Source organism: Symsagittifera roscoffensis, chromosome 1 (genome assembly GCF_963678635.1).
Source record: "Symsagittifera roscoffensis chromosome 1, txSymRosc1.1, whole genome shotgun sequence".
Lineage (NCBI taxonomy): Eukaryota > Metazoa > Xenacoelomorpha > Acoela > Convolutidae > Symsagittifera > Symsagittifera roscoffensis.
In genome coordinates, this window is record NC_087062.1 from 13401652 (window position 1) to 13417369 (window position 15718).

At 37.3% G+C, this 15718-nt stretch overlaps 2 protein-coding genes across 2 annotated transcripts in view; both read right to left on the bottom strand.

The window, feature by feature from the left end:
* LOC134857103 (alpha-soluble NSF attachment protein-like) overlaps positions 1-15718 on the bottom strand; it is a 396564-nt gene that overhangs the window by 289356 nt on the left and 91490 nt on the right. The window lies entirely within an intron of this gene.
* LOC134856841 (uncharacterized) overlaps positions 1621-15718 on the bottom strand; it is a 29379-nt gene continuing 15281 nt past the window's right edge. The window contains exons 21-30 of the mRNA XM_063873163.1: positions 15320-15397; positions 15074-15154; positions 7589-7681; positions 7208-7273; positions 6775-6840; positions 6686-6699; positions 4244-4413; positions 3840-3901; positions 2426-2555; positions 1621-1793 (exon numbers count right to left, since the gene is read on the bottom strand). Of these exons, the coding sequence (XP_063729233.1) occupies positions 1679-1793; positions 2426-2555; positions 3840-3901; positions 4244-4413; positions 6686-6699; positions 6775-6840; positions 7208-7273; positions 7589-7681; positions 15074-15154; positions 15320-15397 (875 nt within the window). The 3' untranslated portion in view covers positions 1621-1678. The remainder of the gene's footprint in view (positions 1794-2425; positions 2556-3839; positions 3902-4243; positions 4414-6685; positions 6700-6774; positions 6841-7207; positions 7274-7588; positions 7682-15073; positions 15155-15319; positions 15398-15718) is intronic.

Below are 15718 nucleotides of genomic sequence, written 5' to 3' on the forward strand. Positions count from 1 at the left end.
AAAGGAATGCTAACTCCACTATCGAACAGCAAAGTGAAGTGTACAAAAAGGTCACAAAGAACGTTCCTTATTTCAAAAATATATTTCAATTGTCACAGCGGATTTGATTCAGTTTTTTCCAATTTCAGTTCAAAAAAGCAATTTCAATTAAAAAAAGTAAATTCAAACAAAATCATAAATTTTTCTTGAAATTCAAAGAGCTGTAAGTAATTTTTTTGTAAATTCAATATGATATTTATCCTTGCGTTTATTCAAATTTACCTAAAAGACAATCAGGACCTCTATAAACTGTTTTTTAACTTCAGCCCTTAAATTAATTTGTTTGTTGAGTTGATGCTGGCAGTCTTCTCTTTACTCTCCAGGATATCCTACTAAATGAGCAGTACTGCCCTTTAGGATCTCCCTCCAGACATAATATATTGCTTTTGGCGTTGTATATGTAGCTGGTAAAGTAATTCAAATTATCCAATAATCACAATCGAATTTTTAAGTGCCACTAGACAAGGATCAAAAGCAAATTATCAGTGTTTGTTTTTTAAATGGCAATGTTTGTCAAAACTAAAGTTTATATTCACAGAAGAAAAAATAAATGTGTTTTTTTCATTTTTCACATTTTCGTTTTGCGCGCATCTTCATATTTTTAACTTTCAGATTAGTCCAGCTTTATGTTAATCGAGCGGTCACCTTGATTTAAAATGAGTAAAAAGTTTACGCGTAAAACAGAATAAAGTAACAAACAAAGTTAAACGGCAAAAATGTTCTGAAATTTTGCGAAAAACATAGCGTTTCAAGGTTGATGCGTGTTAGAAAAATATTAAGGTTGGTCAGCCTATAAAGGATGCCGTAAATCTAGACAAAAAAAGACGTTTGGGTGGTCAAATGTTCGAATCCCCGAAGCAAAAGTCCGGAAGAAATCGCAAAAAGTGAAGTTATTTACTTCTGGAGATGTTCTGTTAGGAGCAGACTGCTTTCCTCCGTTCTACTTTTGCCGCTTACAATTTAATAGGACAAGCATATCGTGCGTAATTCATCCTATTATGATAACAAGTAGTCAAAGTCACGAAATTGAAACCATGGTAAATTATTGAGAAAATCAATTACTGGTAAAAACATCTTACTGTTCAATCTTTGTCATCAACATCATTAGACTGCAGAAAATCTAAATTTTTCGGAAGAAAGTATAACTCCGAGCTCAAATATGCCGTAAGTTGAAGAAGTCAGCTATGGGATCCAATCAAGGGACAAATTGAATGGATAGCAAATCTTTGAGACAATTTACTGAGCATCGCTTTTGTCGAAAACGAAAACTTGAGTTTCTACTGACTGATCCTAAACTTTTTAAGCTGTCTATTGCGACATGCACTTATTTTAGGAAGGAGCGCGCAGCAAAGAAATGCTATTTTTGGTAAAAACTTTACAACAATATCTGATAATTTGATGCCAAAGTCATTTGCCTGTGGCACACAAAGTTTTCTCATGAAAGATGTCAATCGTGTTTTGGGATAGCATAAAAATCAATTTTGTTGACCTAATTTTTCTTTTTTTGAAAAGAAGCCTCTCAGCCCTCATTGCCAAGAAAATCTTAGATCCGCGCCTAAAAGAAAATTTCAGCTGGCACAAAATGATTTGAATTTAACTATACTAGTGATTAGTTTCATCAACAAGACTTTTTATCAATCTAGTCGTCTGAGGGAGCTTTTTTGGACATTTTGAGAACTTCGAAGTAAGAGTAGAGAAATGCCTGGCTCAATGCACTGTTCTGTTCCATGAAATTCAGTTCTTGCAGCATCAAACTAAACAAGGAAATGTGTCAAAGTTACTTTTGCAAAAAAATTGTATGTTATTTTAAACCACAAGGGACGCAGCGTCGGTTGTTTGATTGTAAAGAGCCGAAGTGCTCGTGTGTGAACCCTTTTCCTCGTGGAAAAATCGTCGTAACTTAACTGAGCAAAAGAAATTTTAGAGGAACTTTTGATACTTTTGGTTTTGGTTGACTTCATATTTAATGTCCATTTTGTACCCTAAGAACATTAAAATTTTCTGCCTCTTTCTTTGAAAAAAAAATTGAAAACTTACAAGCTAGAGGCATGTCAGAATTATATGAAGGTTTTGAACGTCCTATCTTGTCAGGATTGAATTTTGTACATAATTATTTAAAAAAGTTTGATGCATTAAAAAGTTTGATGCTTCTGATAGAGAGTATGCTTGACCGGGATCTACTCATTAATCCCCCGTATAGTGTTAACTAAAGAATCTTGTAAATAACCCTGTAAATAATAACAAAAAGTTAACGTTACATCTTTTTAGAGAAAATTTTAACTTTGCTGCATTCTGATTGTTGAAAATTGGCTTATTAATCTACGTAGCAGTCTGCCCTTTTCCTGATAGGGAGGGGGATTGTTAAGTTGATATTTTAATTGCTTACGGGTTCCAGTTGTCGTATTCGTTCATCATCTCCTCGTAGGCCACCTGTTCCGCCGTCGCCATGTTCTTCATCTTCTCCAGCATCTCCGCCCTCCGAATCAGTTCACGCTCCTCCCACAACTGCTCCGCCGCTGCACAAACGAACACACGCGCATGCAAAATGAGGAAGCGGTCTTTACTATTCCATTCTTCTACTGGTAAAGTTTCTCAGCAATTATCACTAAATTAGTAAAAGTAGGACAGAGTTGGGTTACAGATTTTAAAAACTTTCGAAAATTTGCTGACCTTTTTTTGGGTCAAATTCATTAAAACCCTTGAGCCAATAATTTCTGCAATGCAGTCAAGCTTTTGAGAAAATGTGTCGCAGTTTGTTTTTGGATATGACCAAAAATTGCATTTATTTGACTTTTTCGACTGGTGTTTGCTCTAAAATTTACTAATATTTGGCTCCGAAGGCGACTTTCGAACATTTTTAGGCTAGCCACAAATGGATGTTTTGAGAAAGTACGAACGGTAGAATTTTTTAGTAATAAGAAGGTTGATAAGGATGCAATGCATGTAGCAAAATTGTTACGTTAATCATAAGTTGTTAAGTCTAAAAATTAAATTCAAATATGGGGGGAGTCCAAAAGAAGCCAAGGAAGGCCAGTTAAAGCACTGTTGGAAATTGCATCAGCCAAAAACGAAAAGATAAAACGTTTCAAATGTTTTTAAAGAATTCCTTATTTTAGAATGTAGGATTGGCTAATTAGCCAAAAAAAATGCGCCGCAGCAAAGTTTTATAAAATGTTGTTTTTGGGCACTTTTTGGAAAATTTTGACCAAAAAATTGCGTTTTTTTTGGCGCGCTGCCCTTAAAAATTAATATATATTGGCACCAAATACGCCTTTAGAAGTTTGGTTGGTCAGCCGACATGGATGTCATAAAATATTAACAAAAGGGGGACCCTTTGGTTGGTGAGGAGGTCGAATTTCTAAAAGGGTCGACCGCCCCTCCCGCCACCCCTTAATCCGCCCTGCCCCTAATCCCAGCATAAAAAGCGAGCTATTAAAAATCAAGTGATTTTTTTCACCACCCGCTCCGAGCTCGCGTTAAACTTTTCTCTCTTCATGTCCCTGCCTGGCTTCTTCCACTCTACCCTTGCTCTCTTTGTATTTTACTGTTTGTGTCTGGCTCTGTTATTCACCGTCACCAAAGCAGAACTCACTCAAGCTAGGATTGCAACCTCGCTAGCAGGCCTTAGTTTGAGAGAGGCTTGAGAGAGGATTATAAAGAACCAAGGAAAAAAAACGCAATTCCACGCAAAAATTCAGGCGAAAGCTTCAGGGTAGAATTTATGAAAACGGAGAAATTTCGAAATAGTCGTAATTGATGGCGAGATTGGCCATCATTTTTTTTATTTGAACAGAGCGTACTTTTCTTCTTCATCTCGGCACTCTTCTCTCTTTCTGCCTGCAGAGCAAGTCGTTGTTTCTCCCTAAAACGAATCGAAAACATTTTGCATATGCTTAAATTTGCCATTATTCCATTTGATCCACACCCTTCATTCAATTGAATGAGGCAACTAGTGGTTTGACAGGGATAAGTATGCGGACCGATAAGTTACTGCTAATTTTACTCTATCAAATTTTGGTAGTGTGCGCAAATCCTCTAAAGTTTGCATGCACGCAAAGCAATTTTAAATAAGTGTGTTTTTCATTAATAACCAAATTAATACCACTCAATATGCAACGTAAAAGCAACATTTCATGCTAATTTGTATCCATTTGAGTTGATGAACGTGGATTTCTTATTCAGACACTGTGAATCAAAAACAGACTTGATGAATTCGTCCATGCCAAGTGTCTTCATCATCTCCTGATGCTGCCTCTCCTCTTGTCTCTTCAGCACATCCTCCTCCCGCCTCCTCTTTTCGTCCGCCTTCATCTTCCTCCTTCTCAAGGCCTCTATCCTCGCCCTCTCCTCGGGCGGCAGCTTACTCAGGTCAATCTAGAAAAAATTAATCCGCTTTTTTTCCCGTTCTCTCACTTCCCTCGTAAGAGAAATTAGTTTGAACATTGTTGATACGTCAATTTGTATGCGTGAAATATCAACAAATGTTAAATTCTTGGTTGTTCACTTGTTTTTACTGCAGTTTAGATCATCAAAAGAAACGCTTTCATAAATTCAATTTCAGAAAAAAATCAAATGTGGACTGAAAAAGAGTTTTTTAAAATTTAGTTTAAACATATTAGGCGTTGTCACAATTTGAAGACAGCTCAACTCTGCAAAATTTATTTAATTCAATTGACTAAAAGTTTTATTACTTGTTCATTAAGGTTGTCCATTTTTTGTTTTGTTTTTCTAATGAGAAATGGTGAGAGATGTAATACATATCAATTAGTTTTTGCATACAAATTTGAGAAGAAAATTTAAGTTTCAATTAAATAGTTTGGATAGAACGTTTACTCTGACCTCTAAATGGTTTGTTTCACAGCAGACAAATAAATTGCGCCCTATTAATTGTCTGCTTATGTTTTGTCGGCTCACATTCCAGACTTTAAAATCGATTACTTTTAGTGCAAAAGATTTTCGCTGTAGGTGCTTTAGTTGTTTTAGCATTCTAAAAATGCTTTCCTTTTCACCTTGTCATTTGATTAGCTTGATTTGTTAAATTTTCGTTTTTTTTTAAAGTTTTTTTTGTCTTTTTTCGACTCAATCGTTTTTGGTTTCTTTATTCTATTTAGTCGCCCCCTTTTGCATCGTTCGATGACCGATAAAAGTTTTTGTGTGCGTGTGAATTCCGAGGGGAAGAGGGACCTTAAAAATTTTTTCGGCATGAAGGGCTTCTGCTGAAGTTTTTTCTGTTTTCTTTACCGCTTGGTAAATTTTTTTCTGATGCTTTTTTTGCAATAAATGGTCATGAAATAATTTGTTTTTTCAAAAGTATCTTCATATATTTTGATAGATTGATTGTATGTATAGTTATAAAACATCGATATGAATTTTTTGCTGATGATTTTTCGGCTTTCGATTTAGCTGTTGGTTTAATTTCCGAATTGTCATACCACCTTAATTTCATTACAATCATGGTTTTCGTTTAGCAATTTGGTTAGTACATGTATATTTTCCAATAAGACTGACGAACAACTTTGATTGATTTTCAGGTAACTGGCTGTCGGCTTTAATTCTGTCGGTTTCATTACCTAATTTTTTGTTTCGTACAATTTTTTGATTTTATTTAGATCGTTAAGACGTGCTACCTTAAAATGAAAGCTTCAATCCAACTTGAAACTCTTTAAAAAATTGAACTTAAAAAAAATGATTTTTTGTTCCTTCGAGGGTTACAACTTTTGAAGTCCTCTTTGATAGTTCTTGATTGACTTGCTGTTCAATCCTATATTTGTTGTATCTCAAATGGTACGAAGCTCAACTTCGCCTCTGTGTGGATTTTGAGCTCGGGTAACTGAGATCTTCAACTACGTATCAAAAATCATCAAAAATGGTCTGAAGAAAAAAATATGCCGAGACTTTTATTCTGCATATTTCAGAATTAGGAGCAAAATACATAAATGACTGCTCGTATATCAGGGCAAAGCAAAGTCTGAAAGTTCTGAGTGCCACTTTATTGGTATCGAACAGTTGTTTGTTTTTAAAATATTTAAAAACTAAAAATTTTTGGACAATATCAAACATCAGATGTGGTAGTTTGTGTAGAGCAAAACTAATTCGACAAATTAGCATAACTCACGTCAATTTGGAACACTTTTGTAGTGTTGTAAAAATCGCCCCGCATAAAAAAATTGCGGTACGCTTTCAGGATTATCAAATAAACTGTTCACAGCGCGCATAAACTAGCTCAGAGCTTTGTTAAAGTAGCAGTTTTCAAACACCTAAAAAGTAAGTTGAAACATCTTCTTTTAATTCAACCCGGGGATAATAATATCCCCTTCGATGGGATAATAAAAAATTTTGGTCAGACTTTGGTTGATATCGCATGATCTTTATTTTTTCACAATTAATCTTATAATTTGTATGAAATTAAACGCATCTAATTAACTGATTTCATTTTAGTAGATTAATTTTATAAATTTTGTGAAAATTTACTGCATGTTTTTTCAGATGCACTTTTACCAAAAAATTGTTCGATAAAACTGCCGCAGAGAAAAGTTATGCAAAAAGATTATCAGTTAACACAGTTTTCAAAAGTGCTTCAACAATATATTTGGTTATCAAAGTCAAGAAAGTGAGGTAATGTATATTCAACTCTTTCAATACTTACGTCATCAAAAGCGTCTGAAACACAAACAATTTCTTCGATCAAGTTTTCTAATCGTCAAATTGATTTTACTGACTTTTTTATTAGCTAACCGTCTCTTGCTCTGAGATATTTTCTGCCTGTAGCATCCGTGAACAGCTCCCATCCAATACATACACCTGTTGATAGTTAAAAGTTATATAATTGGATTTTGTGGTACGTTTACATACATGACTTAAAACATTTTTTCAAATGTTAAAATTTTTGTTCCATCGAGTTAATCTGATTTTCCAATTTTCTCATGAACCCTAAAATGAGTCCCTTGAAGCTCTTTAGTTCAGTAAATTTTGACCCGCAAGATTTCTTTAGACGTCCCAAGTACTAGTTTTGAAAATTACGCTATCAAATTGGATATTGGCGGTATTGTCAAATTGATTGTCAAAAACAGATTTGGCAAGAAAAACACTGGCAGTGCTACTCTTAGAGCTGCGAAATGGTTCAGTCGTGGTCCCCATTAAAAAATTGAAAAATGTCTTAAATACTAACTTTTGTCTGGTACGACGATGTCTTTCCCCGAGGAAGATTTTTTCAACTCCCAATTGCAGCAGACTTCTGAAAAAAATGCCAAAAATTGACAAATTGTGAAATAAATATTGAAAAAAAAAAATTATCAAACCCAGACTAAAAATACCACAAAATTGACCAGCAACCAGGGTGAATGTATTCATCTTATGCTCCGAGCGTAAGGACCAAAGTTTGGTATCTGCTTGGACCAAAACAACGGATCGCCAACTTACGCGTTGTTAAACCCATATATCATCCAGATAATTCAATTTGAGTTGGCTATGCTTCCAGATTTAACCTCTCCCCTCCCCCCCCCCCCCCCCCACTCGAAACCTGGAAATTGTTTGCAATATTGATTCTCACCTTTAACGTCGTTCTCATTTTCTCCGAGCTTGAAATGAATTTTGCCGAAACCAGTCTCTTTTTTCCAAATAACCTCCAAGTCATCTTCTAATTCTAAAATGAATAAGGACAGTCGGCTGTTGTGCATTTAACATAGAATGTTCCGAACATATTTATTTACGAAAACAAAAAAAAATGTTTTTTTTTTTTTTTCGTTTCTTTTCTAAAGTTATTTTTCGCTACGAAAAACTAAGCTTTTTAGCCCAAAAGCCTAAATAAAAGTAAATTTTCACATAAGGATCGTTCCTCGATCTCTTTACTAGCTCGCAATTGAACTGGAAATAAAAATTTTAAGCGAATTTTTCTCGACCTTGGGACAACTTTTTGAAAACTTTGTAATGTCGTTCGAATCAAGACTGAAAGGGCTTTGGAATTTAGTAGATCACTCTACCCATCCCAATAGTTTTTTTGTGGTACCTAATTTTGCGAGTAAAAAAAAGAAAAAACACACTCGAATACAAAGTCCCTTTCCATTTTCAATCGTCAGAACAACAACAGTTAATTTCTTTTTATTGTTCAAAGTGTAGTGAAACACCTGTAACAGAAGAGCTGATGAAAAAAAAACCATATAGCCTGTCATACCTCTACGTATCAATGCAGGTACATATAATCCGAACGGATTGATACAAGAAATCTTTAACTTGAGCTTGGTACAAAAACTGTTCTTAAGAACCATTTATTGAACGTCTGGCTTATTGCTCATGTTTAACATTGGCTTAACGCCGTACAAGGTCAACCGACCAAACATGACATTAGATTATCATTAGTTCTAAACATAAATAACTATATATCAATAATGATAAGTTTATCCATTCGTACCGGATGACATTCCCTCTTCAACGGGAATATCAACAAACAGTTTTTGACTTTGAGTTTATAGTCCCTTAGGAACTCGCTGCATAAATTGTTTATTTCTCGTTCTTCTTCATTTCTTCGTTGTTGTTATTGCGGTCCTCTTGTTTTTCATGCTCCTCGTGTGCGGTATCGTCTTTGTTGTCACGGTCATTTTTTCAATTTTCTTTTGTTCCAGAAATAGGATCTCGTTCTTGTCAGGATTGTCAATTGATGAAGTAAGATCTCTAATTTCCTCTCTTTTTTCCTTTTGCTGCTCTTGTGTTTTTCCTGTCCTCTTGGGGTTAATTGCCTCGAGGAGTTTTAAACAAGCTTGGTGTTCTGGTGTTTTGTCCGAAAGACCCAATTCTTGTATTAGGGATTTCAAGCTTGGTTTAAAGGGCGATGTTGTTTCTTCTGGCGGCGAATCAATGCTAAATTTCATGAGATTCTTGTCGCTTTTTACCTTTTCAATCGTTTTGATCGAAATGGGGTCACCATTTGCTTTCGCTAGCGTTGATTGGCGGTGGCGCATTGATCGTCTTGTCGGTTGCAAGTTCGTTGATGTGGTTGCTGGTGGCGTTTTCTTTTGGTTCAGTCTTTTTGGCGATGGTGCCGAAGATCCTGATGTCGTCGACGAGTTCTCGCTTTCGGACTCACTTGACCCAGATTTGTCCTTCGACGTATTTCCTGGTGTGCTAGGTTTGTCTGTTTGTAGACTCATTGCGCGCGTTTTGTTATAGGGGCGTCCGCCCGTCCTTCGTCCTGTACGCTTGTCCCGTCTCTTGGTTGGGCTGACCTGGCCACTGTGTTGTCCCTGGCAACCTGGTGTTTGTTCTTTCCTTGTGAGTTTCTTCGGTAAGCCTGTTGTTGCATCCTCCTTGAACATTACTTGTTGAGGCGCATTGGGGTCTTCGATGTCTAAAAAACGTAGACAAGGTCCTGATCTCCTTGCGGATTTGTAGGCGACATAATCAGTTAATCGTGATGGTCGACAGGGCCCGTAGACTAAAGGGTTAGGAACAAATGCGACTCCGCTATTTGTTAATAGTCTGGGTTGCTTCCCAAAATGTTGTACCCAAGATGTGTGTGGTGTGTATGTCAAATTTTTTCCATCAAAAAGTTTGTATTTTTGTTCGAATGTTTTAGGATCCTACACCTTAGTAGCCACTCGGATTGTCTTTCTCGCTACCTGGTCTAACTGTTTTTTAGTGTTTTGTCAATTTTTTATTGTATCCCTTTATATCTACTGTTCTGCTTATCCCTAATTATTTCTATAGATTTTTTTAGATTGTGCACCTGGTGTTTTCTGTGTTGGTGGTTTACTTGTCCATTGTATGTCTGCTGGCATCTGCAAACGTCGATTGGCTGAAACTTCGTCCTCAGACCATCGTTGCAAGTCGTGCATAATTTCTGCTGGTAGAGGCGGCAATGTGAGGTACTTTTGATCTAAACATGCGTGTTCGGCTCTGTCCCAGTTGAGATTATTAGGTGAACTAGTTGAGATTAATAGGTGAACTAGGAGGAATATTCGGTTTTCTACCCATGTGTGCTCCAAAAAGTGAAAATTTTGTTACTCCGTGAGGTGTAATTCGTAAAGTTTTTACTATTTCAGCCACATCAGAAGCAAGTTTGTACGGTGTGTTTGACTTACCTATTCTCATTACCCCTAGCCGACATTTTTTATATCGTTCTCTCTACTACCCTTATTGCTTTGTGATCCTCTACTGGTGCGAACTTTAATTTTATGTTATTTGAAACTTTTTGGCACTAAATGTTTGAGCTTGATCACATCTTAGCCGTCGAGGTACCCCACTATTTGAGATATATCGTTGCATTCACTTTATGGCGACGTCCGCCGTTGTGTTTGTAGCTACTTTTGCTGTAGGAAATTTTGACCATTTGTTCGCAACTAAAATGTATGCATATTTATTTATTTCATCGGGAAGAGGCCCGGCAAAGTCTAAATGTACCTCCTCATTAGGTTCTACCACCGGTTCCATTTATTATAAGTGTTTCTTTCCTCTTATTGGTTTGAGGTTTTTACCTTGTTCTGTACAATGCTTGCCGCTTTGGGCCATTTGGACAATCGACCGATGTACGTGCGGGAACCATACATGTTGGCACAGGTCCAGCATGGCGGCCAATCCGTGGTGTGTTAGATGCAGACTGTCCAGAGTTGTTTGGCGTAGCTGCGTGGGAACGAAGATACGTGCATCTTTTAGCAGAGAATCCTCCCGAACGCGTAGACAATTCCTAATATTGTAACAATACTGGCCGTATGCTGACTCAATTGACTCCCAATCCCGTTTCTTGGCGAAATTTATGAATGGTCTGGGGTTCTTGTCTTTTCTAGTGGCGGCGGCAATAAATCAAACTCCGAGCACCTTCTGGAGTTTCTGGCAAAACAGTGGTGTGTCCTCCTCCGATTCATTCATTGTCGATTGACTGACTGTGGCAACGATCCCCTCAGTGATCAATTGGTGGCTTGCCTCGAGCTGTGTGTTGGTCATTGTGGAAGGTTCTTCATTTGGGACACATTCTTCCCGGCTGCAAATGTTTGGATTGACCGGGCTCACTCAGTCTCGCTTGACTCTTGTTGTGTGCTGTTTGTTTGAGTGCTCGCTAATGCTTTGTTTTCCTCTGTTTGATCGGCTTGAGTTGTTTTTATTTTGAGTACTGTTGATGGTTGTTTGTTTGCCGTGTCTCCGCTCAATACGATCTTCAGAAGAGTTTTTGTTGTTTGCGGTAACCTTGAGAAAGGCTATTCCCGGGCATCCTTGACGTTTTCGATGGATGTGGGGGTAGCAGTTGAAATTTGTTTCTTAGAAATTGCTTGTATTTATGCCAACGAGGATCGGATAAACTCTCTTCTCTATCGGAAAAACCCTGTCAGCTCAATGTTTTTCCTTCTTTTCTGCCTGGTGGCTCCAAGGTTTTCATGTCGTCTGTTATGAATCCGCCTTTGAGTCCTCTGACATCTGGTTTTCGGTTCATCTTCTCCGTTTGGTTGATGTTATTGACAGAATGTTTTAAATTTGATTTGAACGCCGAATTTTAGCTGACTGAAATTTTTGTTGAATGGGAGCTGACTGAGTTTTGGATTGTTTTGAGCGGAACTGATTTTGCTCGAGTGTTTGCAAATGACTGCTTCCCGAATTTGCGAAATGTTGGTTTTTCGATTGAGCGTTTGAAATGCTAATTTTTAGCCTTTTGTTTTCCGCGCGCTTTTTGATCGGCTCACACGGTGCCATATTTTGATTGGCTAGCTTAATGAGAATTACGTTGTCAATGATTTCGAGGTTGCTTATGAATGGAATAATTTTTCTCCGACGAATTTTTTATCGCACTCGCTTGGGGGTGTTCCCAATTCAGCTGGATTTCTTGACATGTAATCTATTAAGCCCATTTTATTCCCAGCCAAATGTTTGATATGGAAGTGGAATGGAATTAGTCAATCGATCCAGTGTGTTAATCTGCTTTGGCTAATTTTTGATCTTTCACTTGCGTTCAAAGCGTTGATCAGAGCTTTATGGTCTGTAATGATTGTTAAACGTTTTCCATAAAAATAGTTTTTAAAATGTTCAATGGCCTAAATTACCCTGAGTAACTCTAAATCATTAACTGAATTTTTTTCTTCAAGGGAATTTAAGAAACGTCACGCATAAGCTATCGCTACCCACCCTTCCGGTGAATGTTGTTCTAATGATGCTCCTAAACCTGATGCAGAATCATCACATACTACGCGCGAATCCAAGTGTTGGTCAAAGTGTTTGTTTTGTGTTATTTCGGAATTTAATTTAGGATGTTTTTAAACGATGTATTGTGTTCCTGTTTCCAATCAATTGGTTTAATTTTACTGCATTTTTAAACAAGGGCGTAATGAAGCTGCCGTCTGTGCTAAATAAAGAATGTATCTTGTTAGGTGATGCATGGAACCCATGAAGCTTTTGAGTTGTTTAAGAATTTTGGTGGGGATAGTTTTTCAATAGCCTCTGTTTTTCTAATGAGCGGTTTATTTCCTTCACTGTTAATGGCGTACCCTAACTACTCGACTTGCTTACACGCAGACTCACATGTGTCCAATGATACAGCGAGATTTTCCGCATCTAGTTTTTCCAAGACTGTTTGTAGTTTTTGTCGATGTAATTCAATTGATCCTTTCGTTACTATTAATATGTCATCCAGATACACGCGCAAATTACATTATTTTTGAGTTGATTTATCCAACAGGATTTGCAAATATGCATATCGCAAATCTAACGTTGAGAAGAGCGTTTGCTGTGACTGGTTTAATTTATAACACTTGTGCGATGTTGTCCCAAGTTAGCTCAGTATTCGGCATTTGGTATTTGTTCTTATGAATACATTTGTTTATTTTTTTTTTTAGAATCCAAAGCCAGTTTGACCGTTTGATCCTTTCTTACAGTTATCACAATCGGACTGATGGACTGTCGATCCGAACATTTATCCAACTTGATGTGTTTTTGATCTATGAGTTTGTTGAGTTCTTTTGCAACTCATCCTGTAGATGCACCGGGATGCGGTGTTCTTTTTGTTGAATCGGATTACGTCTTTGCTACATTGCGTTCGCATATCATTAATTTTGATTTTCCAATGCGTACACATATTTGCTGAAAACTATCCTTAACCCATTGTTTAATGTCGTTTTTGCTTTTCTTGTATTAATTTTATTCCGATCTATGGTAATAGGTTTCTATCTATTATTTTTGCTTTTTGATCATCCAGGATAATAAATGGGGCAGCCTGTATCTTCCAACCTCCTGATTCAATTGTTAGAATTAATCTTCCTTTACAACATGCTAGGTTTCTGGTGGTGTCTTCCGGTGGGATACGTTAGAACAATGCTAACTTGTCTTTATCTTGGAGAAGCCGCGCTGTTTTTTCGTTCAAGAACGACATTGGGCTTCCGGAGTCAGTAATAGCAAACAATTTTTCTGTCTTCGTTTTTAACTTCAAGATTCGTCCGCTGAGATCATCTTCTGAAAAATTGACCGTGTTTTTGAAACTGCCATAAATGCTTCTGAAACTGCCATTACTGAGAACAATTTGGTAGTCATCCCAGCCATCTCTGGATATGAATGCAAATGCCACTGGATCGTTATCCGTTTCCTAACTCTCAGTTTCGATTTCCTCCTGCTGTTCCTCATCATTGCGATCCCTCCTGTAGTTAACGTTTTCTTATCGACACATTTTGGCAAAATGACCCCGTTTGGCACATTTTGAGCAAAATTTGTCTTTTGTTGGGCATGATTGTAAGTGTTTTCGACCAAATTGGTTACCGCATTTGCAACATTGTTTCTGATTATTGAAGTTTGAGTAACATTGTTGGTTTCGTCCTCTCGTAATTTGTGTTCCACGTGGATATGGTCGACAGCGAAATCCGCCCCGACTTCCCTGTGAACCTTGGTTGTTAGCATAACTATTACGGCCACGCGTGTTAATATAGTATATTGGTTCCGATGTTGTCGTTGTTGGTTGATTTCCGAATGGATTTATTTTAATCGTGCGACTATGTTCAGTACCCTTTTCCCGGCGTATTGCGTATTCGTATGCATCTTGCGGTCTTCGTGTTTGAGCTGGTAGTTCTTCTGCAATTTTCTCGTTATGCATATGTGCGGTGAACATGTCTCTCACCCACTCATCTTCTCGATCTCCACAATCAGCCCTCGAAGCTAGGTCGACTTGGTCCGCATGGAATTGTTCAAGATTTTCTGTTTTATTCTGCTCCTACAAATGAAGTTGTACCTATCAAACGCTACGATTCTGTTTGTTACGAAAATATCTTCTAAACTTGTTATTAAATCGTTTGTGGTCTTAGTATATAAGTCAAGGCCTGGTCTTTTTTGCTGCACCTGTCGTTGCCCTCAGCGCCAAGACATAAAAAAATATAACTTCGGACTACTGCATTTGCCTCCTCCCACCAAAAAAAGTTACATAAAATTCCTTTCTCCCTAGCTTTAAGCACGTGGTTTTTCCAACCGACTCGTTTTTCTTGATTTCTGAATTCTCGGTTTTTCTTTTGCTCTTCCGTTTCCCCTGTTATTTCCAATTCGTAAATAGGTTCTGTAGGAGCAACTAGTGGTGGTTTAGTCCTTTGCAGTTTTCGTACTTCGATTCCGTCTTTCGCAAGTACCGCGATTTTGAATATTGCTGCCCATTTAGACCACACTAATGGTGGTTCGGCTGAAGCCTTCTCCCAAAAGGGATTAATATTCAGTGGGTTTTTCGAGAATCCTGCTGGTTGCGCCATGTCATATCTCTACGTATGAATGCATGTACATATAATCCGAACGGATCGATAAACGAAATCTTTAACTTGAGCTTGGTAAGTGTTTAACAATGGCTTAACGCCGTACAAGGTCAACTGACCAAACATGACATTAGATTATCATTAGTTCTAAACAATTATCTATATATCAATAATGATAAGTTTATCCATCCGTACTGGATTACATAGCCAACCACAATTAAATAATTAAAGAAAAGGTTACAACTCAGTCCTTATTTTTCGACTGTTGCTAGACTTTTTATTGGTTCAAATGTGTCTGTCATTCAGACCTTGTGTCACCGTTTAAATGTGGCGTTATATACTTGTATAGTGTCCGGATGTAGTCCTGAAGAATGTCTTCCCATTTGTGGGTTCTGTATACAAGAGGACATCCTCTCCCAGCTCTAAAATTATGACATCTTTATCCAGATAACTGTCACAGAATACAGTACCAGGGAGAAAATCCAAATTTTGACTATCTACCGGTAATAAAATTATTGTTTTTCAAGTTTTGCAAAATTAGATATACTATCAATGAGAAATCTAAGAGTAGTTGAATCCTTCGTTACCCTTTAGTCCGTCCATGGCCTGCACCATCACCTGAGTTTTCTCCGTGTTCAAGCTAGCATCAGACTCGGTTGGCAACTCTGAAACAAACTCTCATTGGTTTTCTTGACCAAGTTAACATCCCCTAAACGACTTGGTCCAGTTAGGATGTTAACTTGGCTCGGTCCATTTTTCTTGGTAATACAGGCCAAGAAGCTCATGCAGCGAAAATTAAATTGTATCGTTTTTTACCGCATGTTACGTACCTCAACAAAACCTCCAGTATAGAAAATTAAAAGCGACCGAAAGTATTTGTTGTTATTATTTTTTGCTCCAAAAATCAAGTGCTTTCTATGAGTCAATATGCTCCTATGAGTTTCTTAATGCTTCTCTGCAGAGAGTAAGCTTAACCAGGGCAGATA